This window comes from Prinia subflava, chromosome 13 (genome assembly GCF_021018805.1).
Source record: "Prinia subflava isolate CZ2003 ecotype Zambia chromosome 13, Cam_Psub_1.2, whole genome shotgun sequence".
NCBI lineage: Eukaryota > Metazoa > Chordata > Aves > Passeriformes > Cisticolidae > Prinia > Prinia subflava.
Window position 1 is genome coordinate 5,526,742 of NC_086259.1, and position 23,287 is coordinate 5,550,028.

At 43.5% G+C, this 23,287-nt stretch overlaps 3 protein-coding genes across 5 annotated transcripts in view; 1 reads left to right on the forward strand and 2 right to left on the reverse strand.

Moving 5' to 3' along the window:
• Nucleotides 1-204: 204 nt before the first annotated feature.
• NUDT19 (nudix hydrolase 19) lies at nt 205-5,230 on the reverse strand. The gene is made up of 3 exons (XM_063410928.1): nt 4,379-5,230; nt 2,447-2,654; nt 205-1,415 (listed from the first exon to the last, which is right to left on the reverse strand). The coding sequence occupies exons 1-3, from the start codon at nt 5,204-5,206 to the stop codon at nt 1,189-1,191; spliced, it is 1,263 nt and encodes a 420-aa protein (XP_063266998.1). The 5' UTR covers nt 5,207-5,230; the 3' UTR covers nt 205-1,188.
• The window catches only part of ANKRD27 (ankyrin repeat domain 27), a 53,516-nt gene continuing 35,324 nt past the window's right edge, over nt 5,096-23,287 (forward strand). Inside the window, exon 1 of one of the 3 annotated variants that reach the window (XM_063410922.1) lies at nt 5,096-5,233. The gene's annotated coding sequence lies outside the window, so the exon portion shown is untranslated. Of the gene's footprint in view, nt 5,234-16,900; nt 17,058-23,287 lie in introns of those variants that run through there. The other 2 variants (XM_063410924.1, XM_063410923.1) reach the window with 2 other exon arrangements.
• On the reverse strand, nt 15,196-16,377 carry RGS9BP (regulator of G protein signaling 9 binding protein). The gene has a single exon (XM_063410929.1). It carries the CDS (start codon nt 16,372-16,374, stop codon nt 15,661-15,663), a length of 714 nt encoding a protein of 237 aa, XP_063266999.1. The 5' UTR covers nt 16,375-16,377; the 3' UTR covers nt 15,196-15,660.

Genomic DNA, 23,287 nt, shown 5'->3' on the forward strand with positions numbered 1-23,287 from the left:
ACACCCAGCCAGAATATTCAGAAGGTGTTGTCCTGCACAATACAGTGTTCTGCTTCACGTGGTCATTGTTCAGCACAGGTTTACAAACCTCAACAAGGTCTGCAAAACCAGCAACAGCCTGGGCATGTTCTGGGAGAGAAGAGAAAAACACACCTGTTTTTTCACTATTTTTTTAATCCAAATGAATGCTACAAACCAACTTAATGGAATTATTGCAGAAAGTTTTAATTGAAACACAGAACAAAAGCTGGAAAAATGCTTTCTGAACAACTTTACTGAGTAATCTGAAGTCATCATTCATTCTCTTCCCAGAAAGAGAATTTACAAAACTGCTCCATTGACTCCACTTATTGCACAAAAGACAAACCCAACCAAACAAAAATCCAAACCAAAAATTAAGCAGCAATCTGCACTCTGAGGTTCTTAAATCTCAATTATATTAGTAAAGTAGTTAAGAAGCAAAAAGAGGGAAGTTAGAATAAGGAAGTGGGTATTTCAAGGAGGAATATTATTCCCTTAAGTTGTTGATATCTTTTGGAGCAAAAAAAAATCACACTTTTTAATTTTTTAAAATTGCTTACTACTTGAAGGTAAAAAAATATATTGATAAAAATAATGCACTCAATTCCATAGATGACTTTATTTAAATTAGGTCTATCTTTGAAAACTGTAGTTTTGAATTATTACCATTAGTAGAAAGAATTTAAGTATATCAAATATAAAAATTAACTTTATAATATTATTTTTAAAAGTGCATTTTAGTTAATTTTTATATATGTATCTGTATATCTGTACATACATTGCTTTTCCCCAAAATGAAAGAGAGAATAGAGTTGGAAATGTCAACAAATACGGAATGGGAGACTTCATTCATTCTAGACACACACTGCAGTTACCTAGAAGCATAGTAAAAGAATCCTTCAATTCTTGTCTGCTTGTTCTGAACATAATACATACTTAAATTTTCAATGAGAAGAGGACCTTTGTGACCCAGCAGTGGCACAACCATTCTGGTTTTTTTCAAGACTCAAGAGATTAGATACACATAGATGTGACATCACACACAAATACAGACATAATGCTTTGGCAGAACAGAGGAATATTTTCATGACTATTTGGCAACAGTTAAAAAGCACCAAAACCATGGTGAGCATATTAAAAATACTCTAGATTTCAACTAAAAACATATTATAATTTGCTATTGTAATCTGAATTTTCACAATTTATCATCAGTGGATTTATATGCTTATATTTTGCTTGAATATTAACATAAACAGCAAGATTGTTGATGTTTTTTATTACTATCCTGTGAAATATCCCACCCTCTTTCATGAGGTCGTCAACCTTCTTATCTGTTGACATAATCATTTTCTTTTCCCCAGTATAATCTGGATCTTCTGGATATAACTCATCTCCTGGGGACAGAAAAAAAAGATTTAGTTATAGATTGCCAACCTTTATTTTCAGCCTTTTCATTGAGTGACACTGGCAATTTTTTAGGATTTATCAGGACATGTAGATCAGTAGAAATGCATTTCGCAATGCAAAACTAAATTGCCTCTAAAAACATCTTCAGATTTAAAGACAGAGCCATAAATTTCTGAAGCATGTCAGTGGCACTGCAGTTGGAGTTGCTGTTGTTCCACTGCAGTGGAACACTGAATGTTCCAGAGCTCCTGATAATACACTATTAATATGCTGTAACGACAGCCTGGGCAGATAGGAGTGTATATACCAGGTGGAGAACTGGACAAGCAATTCTTCATGTGTCTAAGGAAAGGAAATAAATGTTTTGCCATCCCAAGGCATTATACTCTTGTACAAGACTGATAATATACCCCAAATACAGAAATCCCAGAGGTCAATTGTGCCAAAAAAGAAAAAAAAAAAGGAAAGCATTATGAAAAACAAATTAAGAAAAGCAGAAAATAATAAATGCAGCTTTTGTTAACACTGCATGATTATGAAATGAGAGTGACTTAAGCAGGAGAAAGGGCAGGAGGAAGATAATTGACTGTGTTTTAGTCCAGTGCCTTATCACTGCAGCTGCGAGGTGTGGCACTGCAGCTGTGCTTGATTCCCTTCTTACAAAATGGTAACTGAGGTAAAAGAGAGTTCCCACTGAGAAGGACTGAACAGAAGGGGTTGTAATACATCCTTCAGGTTACACAGAGCTGAAATGCTGGAATTTCTTCACAAATACACATGATTACAATGGTGAGACAATAAGATTGTGGATAACTAAGAAGTAACTGTGCTGTCTGATCCCCTGGCTTGTCTCTGACTGCAGCCACTGTCACGACTGTAGCAAACAAGGCAGAACAGCGTGCAGTAACTTGAATTAGCAGAGTATTTTCCTTACAGTTAGGCTGGTTTATGCCATGTGGCTTCAGCACATGGCATTCAGGAGATGAAGTATGTTTAGAACCCTGCAGCGTGTCCTTACCCGGCAGCAGCTGGATGAATCCATCTGCAGCACTCAGCATCACCGGCATCCAGCGCTCACAGCCCTCCAGAGCGCGGCCAGAGCCGAACTTCTGCAGCTCCCCGAGGGAAGGGAAGTTGCACAGCCTGCAGAATTCATAAAACTGGGGTGGAGGAAACCAGATCTCTTGGGACTTAAAGCGTTCGATAGCTTCTGGAGGCGATGACCACTGGAAGATGAAAACAAGTCTTGAAATAGTTGTTTCAGCAGCAGACAGAAAGTCTGAATAAACTGAAAAGTCACTTAGCAAGGAAGTCTGTGCAGCAAAGGAGCTTGCACCAGACCATATCTTCTGAACACAATAAAAGCCACGTATAAACTATACTAAAGAAACAGCAAAGACATTCTTTAAACTGAAAAACATAAGGAATCTATAAATGTTACTCCTTTCTTCCCAATAAATTTTTGTTTTACACACAGACATGCCAGGATTAAAAAGTGACATTTGTTTTAGGTGCATGACTAAAAGACTGAAAGCAACAGAAAACATTAAATTCACTATTACCAGAGGCTGCCATTGATGCTTTGAGAATTAGAAGTACCTGTAAACATCTGCTTCTTGGAAGCATTGTTTTCAGAGCATGAACACCCCGCTATTCATGCTAATTCTGCATGTTTAACTATTGGTAATCTTGATTTAACCTCACATGGTGAATTTAGTAATATGTGCATAATCGTTTGCAGTAGATTTATGCTGTTATTAAAACTACAATATAAACTTTTGTAAGTAAGGTTTCGGGTACTTTTAAATTTCTGTAGCAAAATTTGTTTAAACAAATAAATATAGCAACATAAAGAATACCAAAGTTCTCATCTACTTCTAACTTGTAATCAAACTTTTCAGAATCTAGAAAAACTTAAGGACCTTAATGTACCTACTTTGAACTCTCTTAGAGATTCGTGAAGTTTGTTACTTTTACACCTCAATTAAAAAAAAAAAAAAAAAAGGTAAACATTCAAAACTTCAAAATTTTTACTAGGCTATTTCAACAAGTTTGCATGTTACTTAAAATATCCAAATTAACTCCAAAAGACAAAATTTACTAGCATCCCATGCAGTCCTGGAACATACCTGGATACACTACATGGATCTCTCCCAGCATGCTGAGGAGATGTGACAACCCTGCACTATACTGCAGGAATGAATGTAAAAAAATGGATATTTGTCAACCGCCTTTGAAAGAGACAGTAATTCACAGTGAAAGGGATCTGATGTGACACGGATCATGTACAACGACCTCACAGAAAACTCTCTCCCGACAGAAGAGGTGACCTCTGGTGACGGTGGCAGCTCCAGGTGTCCAGGGGAGAGGGGCACCGTGCAGGTAAAAACTCCCTTCCCTCTCCTTACGTCTCAAGGAGCTTTATCAGGGGGGCTTTGATTCACCTCGAGAAGAGACTTGTGTGAGACCTCAGCCCTTCCAGTATCTGAAGGGACTGCAGGGAAGCTGGAAAGGGTCTCTTTGTCAGGAACTGTAGTGACAGAACAAGGCGTACAATGGGTACAAATCGAAAGAGGGGACTTTTAGATTAGATATTAGAAGGCAACATTTTTACTGTAAGGGTGGTGGGACCCTGGCACAGGTTGCCCAGAGAAGCTGAGGATGCCCCTGGATCCCTGGAAGTGTGAAAGGCCAGGTTGGACGGGACTTGGAACAACCTGGTCTGGTGGAAGGTGTCCTGCCCTTGGCGGGGGTGGGACACGATGATCTTTAAGGTCCATTCCAACCCCTACCGTTCCATGATTCGACGCCTGTTGGATGTGTAAGTGCACAGTCTCGGCGGAGCCAGGGGCCGCGGGAGAAGGGCTCGGGCAGGAGCGGCCTCTCACCCACCCTCAACACCCACCCGGCCGGGCTGTGCTGCATCCCGGGCACCCCCAGCCCCTCTTACCAGGACTTCTGTCACCTCCTGGTCGTCCTGCGAGACGTGGGGCGGCCGCTCCTGCAGGCAGCACAGGTAGAAAGCCGTGTCGTAGCGGCGGCCGCCGCGGCCGGCCCTGCCCACGGGCGTCAGCCAGTTGCTCCACTCGTGCAGCGCCCAGATGTTGGGCGCGCAGCCCAGGTGGCGGCACAGCCGCAGGAAGCAGGACGCGTCCTCCCGCACCCGGCGCCGCCACTCCCCGAGCTCGGCGGCGGGCGGCAGGCGCTCGGCGGGCAGCGGCGGGGCCGGCCCGCGCCCCGGCACCAGCAGCAGGATCCCCGCCTCCTCGAAGGTCTCCCTGAGAGCGCAGATGCGGAAGGCGACTTCCCCCGGCAGCTGCGAGCCCAGGCGCTCACGGTCGGTGGCGAAGAGCGGAGCGCGGCTGCCGCCGGGCGGCGGCGGCTTCACGGCGCCCAGCCCGCAGTGCGGCGAGGCGGGCAGCAGCCCCAGCCACTCGGCGGAGAAATCCGCCGGTTCCGCCAGCCCGCCCGGGAACACGTGGGCGCCGGGCATGAAGCCGCTGCGGGAGCTCCGGCGCAGCAGCAGCAGCTCGTAGTCGAAGGGGCCGAGCGGCGTGCGCGGCGGCCGGCCCGGCGTGCCCGCCGCCAGCAGCAGCGTGGCCGCCTCCCTCCAGTGCCGCAGCCGCGGGTTCATCTTGGCGAGGCGGAGGGCGCCGGCACCGCCGCGCTCCGGGCACGGCCGGGCGGCACCGCCGCCTGCGCCCCCGGAGGAGCCACTGCAGCCGCGGGGCGGGACAGCGCCGGGGGAGGGCCGCAGGAGGCGGGACGGCGCCGGCATGCCTCTGCCCCCCTCAGCCCTAAGCCGGTAAGTAGCGGCTGTCCTCCGGGGCGAGAGCTTGAGGAAATGCAGAGGGTTTAAGGCAGCGAGGGCCGGGAGGAACGAGGCGATGGCTTCAAGTGGCTTGGGAAGCTGTGGGCTGGGGCAGCCCGCGCTGCCTGGGGGTTCGCAGCTCGGAGTGTGTTTACTACGAGGTGTAAGTGTGGAGGAGCTTCCTCCGAGCCCAGAACCTCCCTGAGCACAGGTGAGGGGTCTGTAGTTCCAGCCCGGGAGTCAGCGCGGGGTCAGGAGCCAAGCACTCGGATTTGTGTTCGTAATACTGCTGCTGACCCGCCAGCTGGCCTCACGGAAATCTCCTTATCTCAATTCCACTGCAAGCCATGCTGACAGCAAAAGTAATTTTAGGTCTGTAGTTAAACGTGATATTTTGCCAAGTTGTTTGAATTTCTTCTGGTACAAACTGGAAGAGTATGTAGAGTTTTAGTTAATTATTACACAGCTCTTCTGTTTTGAAGTTTTTAAGTACCTTGTTACCTGAAAAAAAAATATTCAGCAAGGTAGCAAAACCTTGAAAGGTTCTTTGAACGTTGAGGAAAAATTTTATTTTGTAAATTGATTTTTATTCCTCAGTGTTCTTTAATTTGTAAGAAATTTAAGCAGGAAAAAACCTGATGACACAGGTTGAGAAGCTTTGCAAGTATGGTATTTGCATGTAACAGGGAAAATCCTTCTCCCATCCGTAATCCTTCTCTTGCCAGATTGCATTTGTCAAATACCCACGTACCTGTCCATGCTTCTGACAACCTCTCAATTTGATTTTATATTTGAGCTTGTACTTGATGCCTATGAGATGTGTGTCACTGGAACTGAAATCAACTTTAGAAGTGACTGAAGCGGTGGGATGCTGGATCGTGTCAATTGAGAAATCCAAAAGTGACCCTGAGGTGTGCCCAGACACAGCTGGGTTGTAAGCTCACGCTGGTGTTTGGCTGCAGTGGGCAGAGCAGGTCAGCCAAGCCAGCTGATGCTGCTAAAATGAATGGCCAGACAACAGACACGCCTGTCTTCCTCTCCTTCCCTTGCTTGTCACCGAATACACAAACCAAAACAGTGATATCTTGTTACCTGAGCCCTTTTTCTCACTAATTTAATCCTTTTTGCTCATCAGTAATTACTATCTTAGGCAGTGGAAGCACAAGGCTCATTAATTTGTTGTTTTCTACGAAAGCACTTTGAATCTAAAATCACAACATTCATCTTGATATTTGTTTGCCTCTTGCACTGGTTTTGTAGTTAACTATTGCACTGCGTTAAGCATACATCTTGTTAGGAATGTGCTTTGCCTAAAAGCTGCTTTTAGGCAAAGCACATTCCTAAACTAGTGAAATATTAATAAACTACTGAGGTTTTTCAAGATTTGACATCCAATGAGCTTGATGGCTGATGAAAAAGATTTAGGGTCCATTATGTCAGATCATTTCAGCATACCAATAACGAATGGTATCACTTTGAAATCAGATGTAATACCAACACATATACAAACTTGTCTTACTATGGAAAAAAAAGTGATGTCTGATAGCTCTGGAACATAGTTTCAGAACATGCCTAGGGAAATCCGATACCAGAGAATAGCAATGATTGTAGTGTTATCTTAAGTTTCTAACTGGAATGTTTGTTTGTGTTTTTTAGTCTTGGACAGTCTAAAGGTTCACAAGTGCTAGCATGTAAAACAGGGATACCCTGGCAAACAAAGCATAGGATCATAGAAAGGTCTGGGTTGGAAGAGACCTTGAAGATCACCTGGCTTCCCACTCTGCCATGGGCAGGGACACTTCCACTACCCAGATTGTGCCAAGCCCCATCCAACCTGGCCTGGAGCACTTCCAGGGATCCAGGGGCAGCCACAGCTTCTCTGGACAACCTGTGCCAGGGCCTCATCACCCTCACAGGGAACGATTTCTCCCCAATATCCCGTCAAAACCTGTGCTCTGTCAGTGTGAAGCCATTCCCCCTTGTCACTCCAGGCCATTGTAAATTGTTTCTCTTCATCTTTTTGCAGGTTCCTTTCAGCCACTGGAAGGGCACAATTGGGTCACCCCGAAGTTTCTCTTCTCCAGGCTGAACAATCCCAATTCTCTCAGCCTTTCCTCATAGCAGAGGTGCTTTATCCCCCTGATCAGCCTGGTGGCCTCCTCTGGTTTATTGGCACCCACTGGTGTTAAACCTCACGGGTCTGGATCTGTAGGCATTCTTCCAGAGGAGTGGCAATGGATGTGGCTGGCACAGTGCTGTGCTCAGACTCCAGAGAATGCCAGGGCTGGAGTTACAGCTCTGTTCAGGACTGAGCTCAGCATCCACAGTAGTTTTTGGGCCCAAAGACAGCCAAGTGCAAGCTAAGGTAAACTTTCTACCCTACTCCATTTGCTGCATTTTTCCACACAGTTCTGGAGTATGTAAGTCACCTGTTAAGAAGGTGCCTTTCCTTACCTGAGGGTCAGCAGATTCACCCTGTTACTGGCAGATCTTTATTTCCTTTCAGAATTGTCTTAGGAAGAGTAGTTCAATATCCATTCTCTGCAAAGGTGAAGTCATCTCATGTGAAATTGCAGGAGCATGTGAGTCTTTAACTGACCCAGTTATCAGGACTGGAGGTTGCAGGAGGTTCTGAGAATGAACACTCAGAAACTCTGTGAGCAAAGATAAAGGATGCAAAGGGATGTTTTGCCCCCTTCCAGTTTCCTGCTAGGAAAGACAAAAGATCATCTCTTTGAGGATGTATCTGCCCCCTCAAAGTTATAGCTGACCTGCTGGAGGTAGCTCACTTGAATATAGAACAAGTGTTAAAAACAAATAAGATGTAAGGTTATCTATAGAGCATGTTTCTTCATCTCCAAATTGGGTGATTTTTTTCTTCAATATATTCTACTAGAATGCAGAGCTTATCTCACTTGTACTTAAATATTCTATAGCTTTATGAGTGATTTCAGAAAAAAAGGGAAAATCTATCAGTAATCCTAAACCAGCACAGCAGTTTATTGCATTACTGTGTGGAAGGATTCCAGTACAAGGACATAATGCTTCAAGGGCCAGTTGTAGGCTGGGAATACAGGGCACTTCAGTGTGGAGAGAAGTCTCCTCATAGCAAGAATTAGATACATACACATGTGACACTCAGTCAGATGTATCAGAAGGCTGAAGAGTCAGAGGTCCCCTCGAAATTAAATGATTAAAAAAAGAAAAAACCGTGGTTTTGCTAGAAAGTTAAGAATTCAGCTTTCATGCTTCTTGTGTGCCAGAACATACAATTGTTTACTTAATGGACCCCAAATACTTTTGTATTTCAGGATGTTTTCAAAACCAGATTGTGTTGTATTGAAAAATAAACCCTCCTGAGTGATGCAAAAAATACATCTCTAAGATTATTGCACTGATAATAATACTTTGTGGCATCATATTTCAGCAATGCAGAGATCACTTCAACATTTTTCTCTAACATTTAGTTACTGCTTACAAGAAAAAGCATAAGTTAAAAAAGAGAAAGGGTTTAGGTCACTGGGTATATAGAAATTATGGTCAAATTAATTTTCTGGGCCGTTTTTTCTATGTGATTAGGCTACTTAGCAATAGAATTACTTCACTCCTTCTGTTACATCATTGCATAAATTATTTTGCCCAGACAGGTCAGTTCAGATCTCACCAGAGTAATAATTAATTTCCGATGAAAAACAAGGTCCACCAATATTTCATCACTTAGTTTAGTTTACAGACTTTGCCTCCAGCTATTTCAAGTGGTATTTCAAATACCTCCAGGCCACTTCCAAATGACATGCTAAAGCTTTTAGATTGTTTAGCTCACATAATATCAACAAATAGGCAGACTTAATAATTAATATAAAATTTAAATAGATTATTCACTGTATAGGTTTTCAAGTATTGTTTCCAAATTGTGAATACATGTCACACCTAGGAAATGCAAGTTTATGATTATAACATCATTATATAGATTGACTAAAAAGAAAAATAGAAAACCAGCTAACTTCATACAAAATGATATTCCAACAAATTAGGCAGATGAAAAATCTAGGTTACAGATAGTACTAACAACTGGAACTGTTCTACTTCCAACAGATGCATAATGGATTACTCATTTTATGGAAATGGAAATTATGGTTCTAATTCTGCAGCTGTTAGTTATGTGACTAGTTTTAACACATATAATTTCTTGCCAGACTGAATACTGGTTGCTTGTTTGAGGAATCATTTGGAGCACACCTTCCAGGACCCAGAATTCAAATCTGTGTATCTTAAGTTACACTTGCAATTAGCATAGCAGATTAAGTTGCTACAGGAGTATCATGTTTGCTGTCTCTGGCAGCCCTCAGTCATTTTATATGGTATAAATAGTTAAGTATTTTCTTTTGTCTTTTTTTTTCTTATTTCCCCTTTCTTGTTTTTGTGGTTTTTTTTTTTTCCCAGGTTTATGCTATTTTTGTATAGATTTTTCTGGATCACAAAAAGGAATTGCATTTGAATTTTTTTTCCCAAGACAATTATAGATAACTGTAAGATATGAGTTTACTATTCTTTCAAAAGCCCCATGATTTTTAAAGTCACTTTTTTGGCTGTGTGGTTTCTTAATGCTGAGACACATCAATGAGTTCAAGTGTGTGTGTTACTTGGACATTTGTGTGTGAAACAGACTTGACTGATCAGAGACTCCAGTGATGATTTCATGCACAGTGGAAATGATCAAAAGAACAGACCTGATTTAAACCACAACTGTGACTTCCATTTCTGTGCAGCTGAATTATACCTAGCTTTGAGAGGAATTGTGAGTTTGTTTAATTTGGTGGAGATATAAGTAGATGATAAATAATGTCATGCATTGCAGTGTAAATAAAACAAGTCAAGGAAAAAGAACAAAACAAAATCCCACCCGAGCCTGTGGAGGGTTGAGAAATCAGTTTCTGTCACTCTGGTAAATCACAGTAGATATTCTCACAAATTACTGGAAGTGAGCAATAAACATAATTGCATTTGGTAAGTGGCCTCTGTGGGTGACAGATCCAGAGGTTGTGATTGGATTTGTTTGCCTACAGGGCTTGCAGTCACATTGCTTCCAGCACGAAGCGCTCGTGCTTGGCTGCTGAGAGGATCCAGCGGAGCCCTCACACTGGTTTAATGCCATGTGACTTTTCACCTTCCCACAGGGGCAGCTGCCAGAGCTGCATCCCACCTGCAGCCAGCACCACGGCAGCAGGCTGGAAGGATGGGTGATGGAACCAGCCATGGGGGGCTGCCTTCTGCCAGGAGAGAGGCATTTGTAGTGTGAAACCGAGGAGATAAGGATTGCCTTTTGCAAAACAGATAAAAACATGCAGCAAATCAAAATAATTTTACTCTTATTCTGTACAAGTTAATAAGAGAATGGAGTCAGTTCCATTCAGGGATAATTTATATCCTCTGTCCCATTTGGCATAAGATACTCCTTTTTGTATAAAGAAGCTGTAGTTTAACATTGGGATACTGTTGCATATAACAAAAAGCAAACTATGGTATTTACTACATACATCCATCTCCTTTCCTTTTTTTGTTCTTCCCCAAACACATGTGGATAATTTTATATGACATTCTTTTCTAATCCCACTTTTATTGTACACTTACTGTAGTAAATGCTGCTCACGTGTGAACTATTTTGTCCAGACCTCTTCCTGCATTAAAAGACTTACATAATCGTATTGAGAGAAAGCACTTAGAGATCTGTAATCCACTGGTCTTACTGAATGACTTTTTACATAATGAAAATCTGTGAAGGGTAAATATGTTGACCAGGAGTTCCATTAGCACTTAAATAGAAGGTATTTCTGGAAAGCAAACATAAACAACACAAACCTTCCAGAGAAGGAAAAGCAAACCTGTAACCGATCCTCTCTATGAACAATAAGCATGTTTAATTTTTAATCTGAAAGCTAATTACATCAGTCATTTAGTCCAGTTTTAAATAATTGCATTACTGTAAAAAGTATCTTCATATTTACATGAAGAAGTTTGAAACTAATTTTATTTTATATTCATAATGCTGAAGTTTGATGTTACAATGTTTGCAACATCAGGAACATCACTTTAATTATGGTCCTGTGTTGTTACTAAACTAGAAAACAGTGTAATGGGTTTTTATGGTGATAGACTGGATATCCTGGAATGAGTTTACAAATTACTGCCATTAACAGAATCAGTTCTGATGGTTTGATACAACTGTTGATCACTGTTGCTACCAATAGCACAGGACCAAGTTTCACACTCCTTAGCTCAGGTATATCTTTTGCTAAAGTAAATGCCAGCTTTGCTGGCTGAGAGAGAGACAGCATTTGGATCCCAACACAAGGAGAATCCAATTGTTAGTCCAGTCTAGTCTGGTTTTCAGGTTGTCCAAGCCAATGGTTCTGTACTTACCACTGGACAACCAGCGCTGAAGGCAGCATCATCTGTTGGCCTGAATGTTCTTGTAGCTGTTTCCTGAGGCAGGGATTTCCTGGCTTTTCAGCCTGCTGATTCCCTGGCAGCATAAGTTAAGCTACATCACTGTTCAGCTTAGGGAGCTTGAGAAAGCTGTGGTTATGTTAACAAAACTAATGACAGGGCTTAGCATGTTACTTTTATTACTGTGGTTGAAACAGGGACTTTAGTTTAGAAGAGTCTACTGTAGATAAGGTATATTAACATACCAGCTTTTCAAAGAGTCAGAGAATGGTTTGAGTTGGAAGAGACCTTAAAGATCATCTGGTTTCAACCCTTGCCCTGGGCAGGGACACCTTCCAGCCCAGACTGTGCCAAGCCCTGTCCATCCTGGCCTTGAGCGTTTCCAGGGATGGGGCAGCCATAGCTGCTCTGGGCACCCTCAGCACCCTCCCAGGGAGCAATTCCTCCCTGGTGTCTCAGCTGAACCCCTTGTCAGTGTGAAGCCATTCCCCCCTGTGACTCCATCCCTTGTAAATAGGCTTTCTCCATCTTTCTTGCAGGCTCCCTTCAGGCACTGAAAGGGCACAATTAGGTAACCCCAAAGTTTCTCTTCTGCAGGCTGAACAATCCCAATTCTCCCAGCCTTTCCTCACAGCAGAGGTGTTTTATTCCTCTGATCAACTTTGTGTCCTCCTCTGGACTTGCTCTGACAGATTTTGTTCGGTTTGAATTACTGATGCAAGCAAATCAGTAAGTTACAAGGAAGTACTTTATTTTAAGTTAAATAAATAGTGACAGTAACAGGTTTGCATTATTCAAAGTGTAGAAAATACCACCCATGCACAGGCAAAACCAGTGTAATTCAAGTCAGGAGTAAGATTTTAGTATCCAGCAAATTTAATGTGTGTGTTCTGTGAATAAAGACAAAAGAACTGAAGTAGATTAACACTGATATTAATTAAGCAATGACCATCTTCTTTTGTACTATAATTACATTCTCACATCAACATGAGAGTATGTGCTTTTTCATCATGCTGTTCCAATATAGAGTATTTTGAAGTATAAATTCCCACTTTTCACTTACAAAGTAGCATTTCCAGTCTCTTTCCAGCTGTATTTCAGTATGGGGAAAAAAATTCAGGCTGCAAATCTATATATCTCTTTTTTTAATTTAAAGAAGCCTCCGTACTTTTGGGCAATGGGGGTTTCATTTAGTTTTGGTTTTGTGCAGTTGTGCCAAACTCTGTCATGTGGAACAGACACACGTAGGAGATGAATGGCAGCACTTTATCCATGTAGACAGTGCCAATCCTCTGTTAGAATTCTACTTAATCTATTAATTTCGGATAGCCTAAATATAAGATGATACAGATTTTTAGGAACATACTAATGATGCATTAATTTGCAGCCAGCTTTGTCATAAGATTTGAAAATTCTTTTTCCAAGTACAATCCTTTAAATAGTAATTGTGTGCATATTCATCCATACTTAGAGGCTATTTATATTAATTCGAGTCCTGTATTAAAAAATCCAAATAAAAAAAACAAAACTGCAATGGACAGAAAACTTACAGTTTACCAACCCACTGAGGCTTGCTTTTGAAGATGATCTATCCCTAAAAATTCTTCCACACAACTAAGCATGGATAAACTGTTTATCTATGGTTAGATGTGTGGAAGATACCAAGATAAAAGATAATGAATGTTGTCATTGTTACCATTTACTTATCCACAAGAAAACAGACTTGCATTCATGACTTGGGGTTTGAGAACATGTGGTTAAGCAGTCTGATTTCACAAGGTATATGGAGTTTTCAGGAAGCAAAGAATAGAGCCCAATGGCTTCTCTACCTTCCTGTGAACAAAGTGAGAGTGCAAAAAGTGAAAACATCCACAGGTCCTTAATGCCAAGCGGTGGCAATCCAAATAGGTACATTCTCCTGCACCTTTTGGTGTATTTTCCTTAAATATGTTTACTTATTGTGATTGTGAAGGAGACGATCCAATTTAAATGAACACTCAGCAATTACACCTTGTCTAGGCAGGCTGGAACTGTAGCACCGATAAATACAGACCTGGCTTTGTTAGGAAGCTGTCAGGGATCTCTACAGACATAGATTAACTACCTATAAAACACATTCTATGGAATGGGTGAAACACAACAGAAAGGAATGTGGAGTTGTAACACTCAGAATTCCTGAGAGAATGGAGTTAGATTGGACTGATGTGCAGAGCTCACATTAGCCTTCAACATAAGGATAGTTATAGCTTTGAATTCAGGCCTCTGCTTACTATTTTTTCATCACCTACAAGTAACCAGAGTCAAATACACTTTCCCCCCCAGTAAATCCAGTTCTTTTAAATTTTAAAGAATAAACTGTTCACTGAATTTTTTTGATGTATGTTTAGTTCTTAGCTCAAAAATATTAAAAATATTAGGTATTTATGTGTGTTGTCAATTTTATTTAACAAACATGAAGACTGTTCACAAAACATATCTGATTATTACTTTTCAATAATATGTCTATAATAATCAATGAAGAAAAATGACTTCTTAAACCTCCAGTATTTTAGGGTCTTTATATTTGGCTGTGGAGTGCCCCATACACCCATGGCACTGTAGCATATGAACCAAGCATTCCTGAACAGACAGTGTGTGTTCACAGCACTAGAAGGTATTTCCAGAAGTAAGTAATAAATACCATGACACGTAAATCCTTTATACAAAATACTGTAAAGCTTCTCTGCTAAGTAAGTGTCTGTTCCCATAGTTTTACATTTAGATGTTGACAGTTCCACAGGGAAGCACTGGAAAGTTTTATGATGTTGCATTGCCCTTCCAGAGTTGTATTGTTATCAAATGGGACCAATCCTACAGGCTTCCTGTTTCCCAGATGATTAATCAGACACGACTGAGATACGAAACTGAGACACATTTTTAGTTTTGTCTGGATTTCTGCGATTTGGGAGCTTGCAGAAAAGTGGCTGTACACATCCAAGCGTCAGTCCCTGCCTGTCAACAGGAGAGGGAATCCCACTGGGAAGGTCGGCTTTAACTTAAAACCATTTTTGTTTGCTAAAATCTATTTTCCCATGTTACTCATCTGCTATGGGTAGATTCATTATTTCTGTTTTCATAGTTAATCGTGGAGTGCAAATTGCTGCTTCGGAAAGAAAAATTAGAACCAGCAGCAAGAATCAGTCTTTCTGCAGGGAAAGACAAAATCGTGATAAATGTGAATGAAAACCATGAGGCTTGCTAGTATTTTTCTGAATATGCAATTCTCCCTTTTTTCTATCTGGATTTGGAAAGCGATTAGTCATTCACATATGCTGTGCCAATTCATGCAACTGGGTTCAGTACAATCCAGTCTAAATCAACAAACCGTACTTGGTATCAAACATCATTCCGTTTTCTCTCCCTTCCCCAAGCATGAACTTACTTTAAAATAGAAGTTGGTTACATTCTTTTATTAGGTTTTCATCCTTACCCCTTTCCTCCACTCAAGAAATACTTTTTGTATTTGATGGAAAAAAAAAAAGAAGTATTCTATTCACTTGGTCAGACAAAACACCCGTGTTAGCCATCAAATTTATGTTACCCTCTAATACTGTAAACAGTGACCAGCAGCAAACACCAGAGCCTAGTGAAGAACAAAAACCACAGGCTTCTGAGAATAGTGACCTATTAATAGCAGGCAAATCCCTGTTACAGCCAGTAGTGATAATACCCTGATACTTCGCTTAACTGTTCCCAGTCCAGTAAATGAAGACGTTCTGTTCTGCAGGCTGATTTGCATCCCTTTTCTTCAAAAAGCGCGAAGAAACAAATAGTGCATTTTAGGATATCCAGAGGCAAAAGTTCTGCTTTGTTCTTTCAAGTGCCCGTTTCCAATTCTCAGCTCATCCAAGTAACACGCTTCGGAAGTAAAGGTGAGGCATGAAACACTCCAGAGATGCTGGAGAGGGGTCGCTTGTGTCAGAGCTTGCACCACCCTAAGACAGTTTTACCACACACACGGCCAGGACAATAGCGATAATGAGCACAGCAGTGAAAATAATCCCAGCTAGAACCTTGCTGATATCGCAGAAGGATTTATTTTCCTCCATAGAGATCATGCCAATAGAGGAAGCGCCCACGCTGATGGTGGATTTCAGTTCAGCCCCTGGGTCTTGCTTAGCCTCTACTGTCCACTGGGGGACATTGACCTTCATCTCCATCTCGTACATCATCTCTCCTACCTGGTTGATCTCGTTCTCGAGGTCTTTCAAATCCACCACGTCTATGTTGTGCTCAGCCTCGTATTTCATGTTCTGGACGCTCATGGCGCGGGCGGCCACGCCGGAGGTTCCCCCGCTCATGCCCGTCTGGATCAGGTGTTTTTTGGGGACGTTCAGCGGGAACTCGTGGCCCAGCTCCAGGGCTCTCCTCATGTCGATCTCCAGGATCTCTAGGCACGTGGAGAAAATCACCCATAGCCTCTCGAACTCGGCTTTATCTTCCTTACTCACGGTTTTGTCCTTCAGGACCGTGGTGAGCTTGTTCCTGTTGGCCACCGCCAGCTCCTGAGCTTTCTGCCGGGTTTTCTTGAGCTCCTCCCGCAGGTTCTGGGAGTCCGAGGTGCCGCCGATGGTCAGCACCATGTGCCGGTAGCAGGCGGTCACCTTGTTGAGCGCGTCCAGCAGCGCCTTGCACTCCTCCTTCACCATGGTGGCGGCGGGGGCCGTGCCCGGTGCCCGCCCGCTGCCGCCCCGACTTACCCGGAGCCGGGCCCCGGGCGCTGCCGCAGCCGGGCGCTACCAGCACACATGGCAAGTGCTGCCCCCAGGTCGCGCCTGCATCCAGCACCGCCTCAGCCGCTGGTCAGGCGGCGCCGGCGCCTCCAGGAGCCCGGGCGGGCAGCGGGGAGCCCCGGCGGGCAGGCAGCATCGCCCCCCGCGCCACCGCCGCCTGCAGCGCCTCCGGGGCGGCTCGGTCCGCGCCGCGCTCAGCGGGGCGCTGCTGTTTGAAAAGTGCCAAGCGCCGAGGATGGAGGAGGAAAAAATAGGAAATCAAAAAAGCCAAGGCTAAAGCTCTGGGGAGCGGCAGGCGGGCAGGCGGCGGACCCCGCCGCCGCCACTTAACTCGCCCCAGCTGGGCGCCCGCGCGGTCACATGGCGGGGAGCGCCCGGGCCGGCCCTATAAGCCCTCGCAGGCTCCGCCTCCGCAGGCAGCGATCCCGCGGTGCTCCCAGCCCCGAGCCCGCTCCCTCCCGCCTCTGCCCAGCCATTGGCTTCGTGCGGCCGCGCCGGGCCCGCCCTGGACCCCGGTAGGGCTCGGCCGGGGCGCGGAGCGGCGGGGGAGGCGGTGCGGCGGCGCTGCGGCCGGGGAGCGGGGAGGCGATGGTGTCGGTGTGAGTAGCGCTCCCGGCCCGGGCAGCCTGCGGCTCCCGCCGGGACCGTCCCGCCGGGTGGGAGCGGGGAGCGCTCCCGGCCGTGCCGTGCCCCGGGAGCCGCTCGGCCGCGGCCTGGGCGGCGGCGGGGCCGTGGCCGCTCGGCCTTTGCCCGGGCCGGAGCGCGGCGGGGTCGGGCCGTGTGGACACACGGCCCTGCTCGGTGACCGCCGCGGCAGGGTCGGCCCTCGCCGTGCTGAGCCCCGCTGTGCTTGGAGGTCGGTCCCGTCCGGCTCTCCGGGAGTCCCGTGTGTCGCAGACCCGGCTGGGGAAGGGGCTCGCTGCTGTTGTCACCCACAGGAAGGGCCGGCGTGTGATCCGGGGCACCTGCAGCGAGCTCAAGTCGAGCAATGGCACACGAGGAAGTGCAGGAGACACGCCAGTTCTCGCTGTCAGAAGCGATGCTCCGCAGCGGCCCTTGGCACAGCGCGGTCAGCGCTGATGGGCACTGGGCCGTGCTGGGGTGCGCATCCAGCGGGGTGGAGGCGATGTGCAGTGCCTCCCGGTGAACTGAGCGCTGTTGTCTCTAGCGCCTGGTGTGTTTGTTGAAGTGGCCTTCTGGAGAGCTTGCCTGTCACAACATGTGCTATCACATATGCCCCAGTGTTTGTGGGTACCCGAGTGGTTTTGTGATGCTACAGCAACCTGAAAATGCTGTGAAGCCACAAGAGTCCCCCAAGAAGGGGAGCATGACCCATTCCCTTATCTTTTATCACTAGCCTTGCAGGGTGTTATGAGCAAGATAATTTGCTATGAGGAACAGAGTCCAGGCAGATTGGCTTTCTGCCGCAGAGGCCCGCTTCAAGTCTTGCCTAGCATATGTTCCTCTTTCTGGACTTTGTTAGCTTGGACTCCACTGATTGGAGTTTTTTGTTTGTGTTTTATCTTGGTTTAATTTTGGCCCTAGTTCCAAAACCTGTGTAGCTTCTGCTGCAGGTTACTTACTACCTGTAAGAAGTGTACTACCGAAGAAATGGTCTCTTAACTTTGTGTAGATTATCAGATTACTGCCAACTAAACTGAGTAGCTCTGCCAATTTGCATGTTGATAGCTTAGAAGAAGTGAATCAGTCATGCATGTTTCTTTGTAGGAGTAAAGAAAAGCAGGATGATTTTGACCTGATTGTAAGTGAAGTCTTGTAATTGCCTTATCATTGTCAGGTGGAAAAAGGATTAGCTCTGGGTTTGAATCAGGAGTCTTATGTGACATAAGTGTTAGGCTTATTGCTGATTAAATTGTGCATATTTGTGTGTCTGTTTTAGCTATGTATAAAGTCTGCCACAGAGCACTGAAGTTATGTGAGACTCTGGAAGCCACTTCTGTGAGTGTTCCTGAGAAGGGGAGGGAGGGAGTATTGGTTCAGAAACATGGGACTGTTTAAACCTGGAGGTAGCAGCAGTCATGGTCTGTATCAGGTAATGCCTAAGTCCATCTTTAGTGTCATGTAGGAAGAGCCTGTTATTTAGATCAGGTCTAATTTAAGTTCAGCTGCATGTAGTTATACAACTTGCTTAGATTGTGGGAACTCTTAAAATTCAGTTGTTTGTCTGTCAGGCACGATGTTCTGAAAATCCAGATCTTGATACTGCTTCCACACAAGATGCTGACTAGCCAAAATACTGTCCTGGGAAAACTATTAGGATGGAGGTAAAAATCCTTAGAACTGACTGACTTAGGAAGCAGGATAATGAGTAGTAGAAAAATGTGTTTCCTGGTTCTGTGGCAAGGCTTTCTTGCAATAGATGTTAATGACCGTGTTCTTCCTGTGCAGTACTTGTAAAACTGTTTGCAGAATATTCTGTGATGCATCTTGAACATCGCTAATTAAATGTTATAGCCTCATTTTAATACTCTTAAGTAGAAGTTTAGTTAAGTGCAGGTTTGTTTTCCTTAAATGGTTGGTAAGCCTTGTCTGAGGGACTTGCTTTTAGAGTAAGCTCATGTACTAAGTTTGGTCTGTAGACAGCTATGGCTTGGGAAAGTTTGAAGCCACTATGTGATAAAGAACGAAAATAAGGATGAAATGCAGTGAAGATGAAATGTGACATCAACCCCTTCCCTCTCCCTGATCACTGATAAATTGTGTACTTCCTTGAGTTCTGTGATTTGCTTTTTGCTTGTAGTGGTGAGAGGATTTGATCCAGAGGAAGAATCTTAATTTATTTTGTGGGGGAATGTTAGACTGATACTTCTGTATCATGATGTTTACTTTCACGAAGCTCTTAATTAGCTTTGGCTGTTATGTGTTGCATTGTGCAGCATTTATAACACTGGTAGTGGTTAAAGTAATTTATTTTGCTAGTTAGAGCTTACCTGCTGAATTGCTTTCCAGCCTTCTTACCCTTGCACTGGTACCTAAATAAATGAAAATATTTGGCTTAAGTAAACCTCTGTGTATTTCAACTCCAGAAGAATTTGTCCCCCCCTCCCTCCCCCACCCCAAAGAAGGGGAGTGAAGTACCAAAGTGCAGAAACCTCAGAGAGACTGAGGAGGTGACCTTAAATACAGCTCAGTAGTGTTTGAAGGAAGCATCCTTGTTTGAGAAGCTGTTGTGGGAGCTTTGTATTAGTTAATGTTCTCCCTCAAGTGTTCCTTGTACATGTTGATGGTTCACAGAACAGAACTTGCACTTTGTTCTAGGGCTTGCTTTGAGTGGCTCAGGGCTGCCCATTGGAGAATGTAATGCAGCTTCAGTAGTGGCAAACCAAAGAATGGAACTTCTTTGCAGCCACTGTGGTGCTTTCTAAACGTGTGAGAATTTGGAATCTAGTGTCTACCCTGTTTTGAAAAGGGAATGCAGCTTGTTCCTGATACTTGGCTAATGAGATCCTGTTTAACCCTTCAGTGGAAAAATGTGTGCCTGGAAGGGAGATGCTGAGAGAAATTAGCATCTTCCTGGAGTGCTCATGACCCCTCCTTTCCAGACTCTGTTCCATTGCTGTCAGGCTGTTCTGGGATGATAAAACTTAGTTTTTCACTGGTACTAGTAAGCCTTGGCTGACTGATGTGAATTCACCACTCTATAATCTGATAATTCAAAGGTGCTACTCTTGCATACTTCCATTTCACAGAAATCAGTATAAGCTGAACCTGAATCTAAAAGGGATAGGAATAGATTTACTTATTCCCTTGTGGTGAGCAAAGTCTACTGGAATGTGTCAGGAGTTTTTCACAGGATGCTCAACACTCATCCTTTTGAATTTTTAAATGCTCAGAAGAAGAAATGATCTTCTGCTTTTATTTTGAGGTGGATGCTGGTGTAGGGCTCAACTTCAGATTGTAACTTTTGCCAAGAGCCAGAGTAACTGAGGAGTAACAGTGATGGTAAAACAGGAACTGGAGTGGTAGCTTGAGTTTTTGGACTGTGTCTATTTAAATCCCACTGTTAGGTTCCTGTTTGCTTGTAAAGAGCTCTAAGATATGCTTACCTTATGCTGTTCCTTCTAACAAGTGGCTCTTGAGGTGTGTGGGGGAAGCACTTCTGTTAAAAAAACCCTAACTTAGAACTAGGGAACAATTGCTTCCTTTTACTTTTTTTTTGTGGAGCTGTGCAGTTTGCTAGAATTATACATTTCTGATAAAGTTTGTATGTGTATTTATCTGCTACTCTGAGATAAAAATCTTTTAGTTGAGTAGTGAGTTGCTCCTCATTTACTCATTATTTTGAGCACTTCAGCAAATATCAAGTTACTGGATTAGTAAGCCTCTTAGTAGGTTTTTCCTTTTGTAGCTTTGTGAGCTAAGGTGATGCTGTCATGTGAAACTTGTACCAGTTGAATGTGGACAGGAGGTAACTGCTGAGTAACCATGCAAATACAATGACATCATCCACTTTCGTGGCTGTCTAAATTTCAAAGTACTTCTTAAAAGGAACCGAAACCTGCAAGCTCTAGCAAAGGATCCTCACTTGTCCATCTCTAAAGGAAAACACCAATGAGAAAAGGAACTGTCAGAATTTATTCCTATTCACTGTTTTCAGTACCAAAGGTAATTAGGCTTCATTTCCTGTGTTTTAGGGAAAAGTGACATGCTTAGATTCCATGTTTTTCACTTGAGCAGTCCTTTGTACCATATTTATATTGTTAGAACTATCATTCTGCTTTTGATCTAGAAGGGATTAGTCTGTTGTAAGATTATGATTATAGGTTTTTTTTTAAACTGTAACATAATGCTTATTAGATTGTCTGATCCAGCTAGCTTCTGTTCTTCCAGCAATTTGAGCTATTTCTGTGTTTACAGGCATGAAGCCATACACTGAAGTGATTCCATTTAAACCTTTTATATAACATTAGTGCTGGAGTATTGCTTTACTGCTCAGCATGATAGAATTTGGTAAACTTCATGGTGAATAGAGCTGATGGTAGTTTTTAATGAGCTTTCTGTTAAGCATTAGTCAGTTCTGGTAATGTATATAAAGCTTTGTGCATTTTCTGTTTTCACTGTAAAGCTGAAGCTGTCCAAGTTGCAGCTAGAAGAGTAAGTCTGTGTCACCCCCAAGTTAAATTAGGTTGAAGATGGATGTTGTGTTCTGCCAACAAACTCTTAATGGAGAATTCTAATGTGTTCCTAGAATTACAGCAATGCATTAGCCAGTATTTTCAGATGCATTTAGCTTTCAGGGTGGAAAGAAATTGACTTAATTTCAAAAATGCCTGAGCTTTGGGGAAGTTTCAGTGGACTCTCTTCAATCTGTAGACTAAATTCCTTTGGTCTGGTGGGTTTTTTTGTTTTGTTTTGTTTGTTTGTTTGTTTGGGGTTTTTTTGGTTTTGTTTTTTTTTTTTTTTATGACTTAAATTGTTTCTACATCACACTCTGTCTCTCTGAAGAATGTTGTGGGAAGGTGATGGAGGGCCAAGTGAATACAGTAACTAAACTGTTTTAGGTAATGAGTATTCCCTCTATTGTTTTTCATACCCACATTTTAATCAGATATAGCTATCCTCTAATGAGACAGTGAACAGCTGCAGGGGTAAGGGAGAGAGAAAAGGGAAGGAAATTGAGAGTTCTGATCTCAAAACAGTACTAATGCAGCCAGTGGGGGTTGTTTCCTGCTGTGCAGGGAGCAGTGCAGGGTTCCCATCTGCTCTGCTCAAGGAGGGTGACAAACACCGGTGTGAACTAAAGTTTCACCTTCCTTCCTGGGGTGGAGCACATCAATGGCACCTTAGGTGCATTACAGTAACTGAAATACCAGAATTCAATGTTTGTGTGCAGTTTCTTTTCCCACTTGCTGGAGCTCCAAGTGTGATTCTGCTCTGTCAGTAGTTTCGTAGTAAAAGAATCTGTGGCTGTAACCAAGTGTTTAGCTCTAGTTATTTGTGGTGTGTAACTCATGAACTGGCAGTTGAAGATGATAATTTCAAGCTCTTCCTATGATGGTCTATCAGTAATGATTCTTAAAGTACTCCAGTTGCTCATTTTCTTTTGTGCAGGTGCAGGCAGTGTTTTAAGAGGTCAGTCAGACAAACAACAAGCTTCAGGCTTTCTGTGTGAGCTTCTCCTCCTCACATAAATTTTACACCTTTTTTGCCAGGAAATGAAGTGTTACTTTAAATTTCTTTCTGGACAAAGCTTATCAATTGCAGATTTTTTGATGGTGAGGTGGAGGTTTTTAGATGAGGAGGATTTATGATACGTGCTCTTACCCTCCTGTTGTGGGAAGAAGTCTTTGGACTTGAAGATTTGTTTGGCTGAAAGACCAGCAATAAAGCTGTTGGAGACATTTGTGCACTGCAATTTTAGCACTGCAGTCTGATGCTGCTTGCCTCCTTGTGTCAATATGTTTTTTCCGAATGTGGTGTTAACAGCTTCTCCATTGCTGTCTTGGGGAGGATCACAGCAGTCTCATCTTCTGCTGCTTGGACAGACACATTAATTCACCAAACTAAAGGCAGATGAAACTGGCTCAGTGGGACAACTGCATTAATGAAAGCTTGGTTTGGAAAGTGTCTCAAAAGACCACATAATCCACCCTCCCAGCTTTGCTGTGTCCACTATCACCTCGAGTCTGACACATCCTTGGAGATTTACAACATAAGCCTTGATAGCTTTACCAAGCAATCTAAACCATGTGCTTAACTTCCCTTCTGGAAGGTGTTCCTGATCTGACCTGTAGAAAAAAACTAAAATCCTTACCTCTTCATGCAGTTTCTTGGTTACAAACATGGACAGTCAGTTGACACAGACACC

Coding starts and splice junctions, on each gene's coding strand:
- RGS9BP (XM_063410929.1), bottom strand. CDS start 16,374: ATGGTGAAGGAGGAGTGCAAGGCGCTGCTGGACGCGCTCAACAAGGTG.
- NUDT19 (XM_063410928.1), bottom strand. CDS start 5,206: ATGCCGGCGCCGTCCCGCCTCCTGCGGCCCTCCCCCGGCGCTGTCCCG. Junction 2,655..4,378: donor AGGAGGTGACAGAAGTCCTG/GTAAGAGGGGCT, acceptor TTCATCTTCCAG/TGGTCATCGCCTCCAGAAGC. Junction 1,416..2,446: donor ATTCATCCAGCTGCTGCCGG/GTAAGGACACGC, acceptor TTCTGTCCCCAG/GAGATGAGTTATATCCAGAA.